At 48.5% G+C, this 2044-nt stretch overlaps 1 protein-coding gene across 1 annotated transcript in view; it reads left to right on the top strand.

Moving 5' to 3' along the window:
- The window catches only part of LOC119271250 (bidirectional sugar transporter SWEET4-like), a 2686-nt gene extending 959 nt beyond the window's left edge, over positions 1 to 1727 (top strand). The window contains exons 2-5 of the mRNA XM_037553153.1: positions 422 to 525; positions 625 to 994; positions 1095 to 1217; positions 1404 to 1727. Of these exons, the coding sequence (XP_037409050.1) occupies positions 425 to 525; positions 625 to 994; positions 1095 to 1217; positions 1404 to 1517 (708 nt within the window). The 5' untranslated portion in view covers positions 422 to 424 and the 3' untranslated portion in view covers positions 1518 to 1727. The remainder of the gene's footprint in view (positions 1 to 421; positions 526 to 624; positions 995 to 1094; positions 1218 to 1403) is intronic.
- Positions 1728 to 2044: the final 317 nt, after the last annotated feature.

Genomic DNA, 2044 nt, shown 5'->3' with positions numbered 1-2044 from the left:
TTTCTGGTCTTCATCGTTGCACACAAACAGAAAGGGGATCTCTGGTTTTACCTCATCGATGCCCTTCGTAGAAGAGAAGAGATGTGTGTTGTGTGTTGTCGGCTGTGCGCAGTGGCTGCAAGGTTTTCTTTGCCCTTGGATCCGTGGCTAGGCTTCTGAATTCTGATTGATCTTCTCTTGCACTTGTCTTTGCTAACCGTGCATGCTTGCTGTTCTTTGGGCAAGGTCGTTTGGCTGTGACTGTGAATACTGAATCGATTGAGCCCTTATATTTGGCCAAGAAAGATCATCTGTGTTTCCTCTTCTCAATCGTCTTCTTGTTTTTCTCGCGTCTAGACTCTCTTTTATTCTGTGGTATCTCTGAACAACGGAAGAAAGGTCTCAGGAAATTAATAGAATCTGTGTTAACTTGAAACTGCAGGACATGGAGACCGACGGGGGAGGGGATACCATTACCAGAGTGGTTGGCTGGGTGTTCTTATTCCTCGGATCTTTGGCTACGGGCTTCCTCTTCTACTCACCATTGTAAGCACAGAAAAGCAAATCCGGCCGGTCCCTAGTTAACTGTAGCTTGTTTTGGAACTGATGATCACTTGCTTGTGTACGTGTATGCTCGATCTCCAGCAACACCATTCAGGCGATCAAGGAGGCAGGAGATATCGGCCAGCAGAAGGCGGACCTGTACCTGGCGGTGCTGCTCAACTGCCTGGTCTGGCTGCTGTATGGCTTCGTCACAGACAAGGATGCCTGGCTGGTGATCCTCATCAACGGCGTCGGCGTCTGTTTCCAGCTCTACTACCTCTACGTGTTCATCCGCGCGTCTATCGACCGCTTCACCATCTCATGCACTGTCCTGTTACTGTTGCTCATCGTCGCCTCCGCCGCCGGTATCATCTTCCAGACCTTTCCCACCAATGCCGAGAGGAAGACGGTCTTGGGCAGGGTCGGCATTGTCACTGGCTGCATCATGTATTTGGGGAGTGCAAGACAGCTGGTATGTAAACATCGATCGATCATTAGACGTGCTTGGTCTGATTCTTACAATTAGCTAGCTAGCGATGGAATTAACACCGCTCCATGCATACTCGTTTCAGTGGGCAGCGATCTGTGACAACAATGTGCTGGAGGTTATGGTGCTGAGGGTGATGCTGGCCGCACTCGCCAACGGGATCTTCTGGACCATCTACACCGGCATCATCCAGGACTTGTACATGGGGGTAATGAACGAACGACTGATCACCTAGCTCCAAACCAATAACTGTGTGCGCGTTTGCTTAATTTGTTAGTATATACATTCATGTTGCCGGATGCTGGCTACTATATATACCATCTTGATAATTATGGCAATCTTAAACACATGGGACTAATCGTTGTTCCTTTGTTTCTTATGTGACTACGCCCAGTTTCCCAACTGGGTTGGCATTGGGTCCGCGGCCATCCAGCTGGGCGTGTACGCATGGTTCTACGACAGGCGCTATAGGCAAGGCGCGGCCGCGCTGGACGGCAGAGACGAGTGATCGTACCAGGGCGCCGAGCTGAGGGCCGACGGCCGACTGAGACCATCACCTTGCTTATTCATTGCATGGCCGATCGACTGAGACCATCACCTTGTTTATGCGTTGCACGGATACATCTATCGTCTATCTAGACTTCAATTATCCTTGAATTTTCATGGCAAGCATGTAGAAAACGATGGGAAGCGTTCTACCCTCTCGTGAGAGGGCCGCGTGGTATTTATTGATAGAGATGGGGCATATCCCATGATCGCATACATGACTTGGAGTACAAGGGATTAGGAGATAGAGAGGAAGTAGTTTAAGTAGATACTAATCTATCTCTAGTTTAACCAGAATTCCAACTAACAATATATGCGCCTAGGGCCACATGAGATATATTTCAACACACCCCCTTAATCACAACTTGACCAAGTTGAGATTACGCCTGAATTTCTCAAAGCTTTGTGTGGGCAATGCCTTGGTGAAGCCATCTGCAATCTGATCTCTAGAATGAATAAAACGAACATCCAACTGTTTGTTAGCAACAC

The sequence above is a fragment of the Triticum dicoccoides genome, chromosome 3A (assembly GCF_002162155.2).
Source record: "Triticum dicoccoides isolate Atlit2015 ecotype Zavitan chromosome 3A, WEW_v2.0, whole genome shotgun sequence".
Lineage (NCBI taxonomy): Eukaryota > Viridiplantae > Streptophyta > Magnoliopsida > Poales > Poaceae > Triticum > Triticum dicoccoides.
Note: the sequence above shows the minus strand (reverse complement) of the source record. Positions and strands in the feature narration are given on the sequence as shown.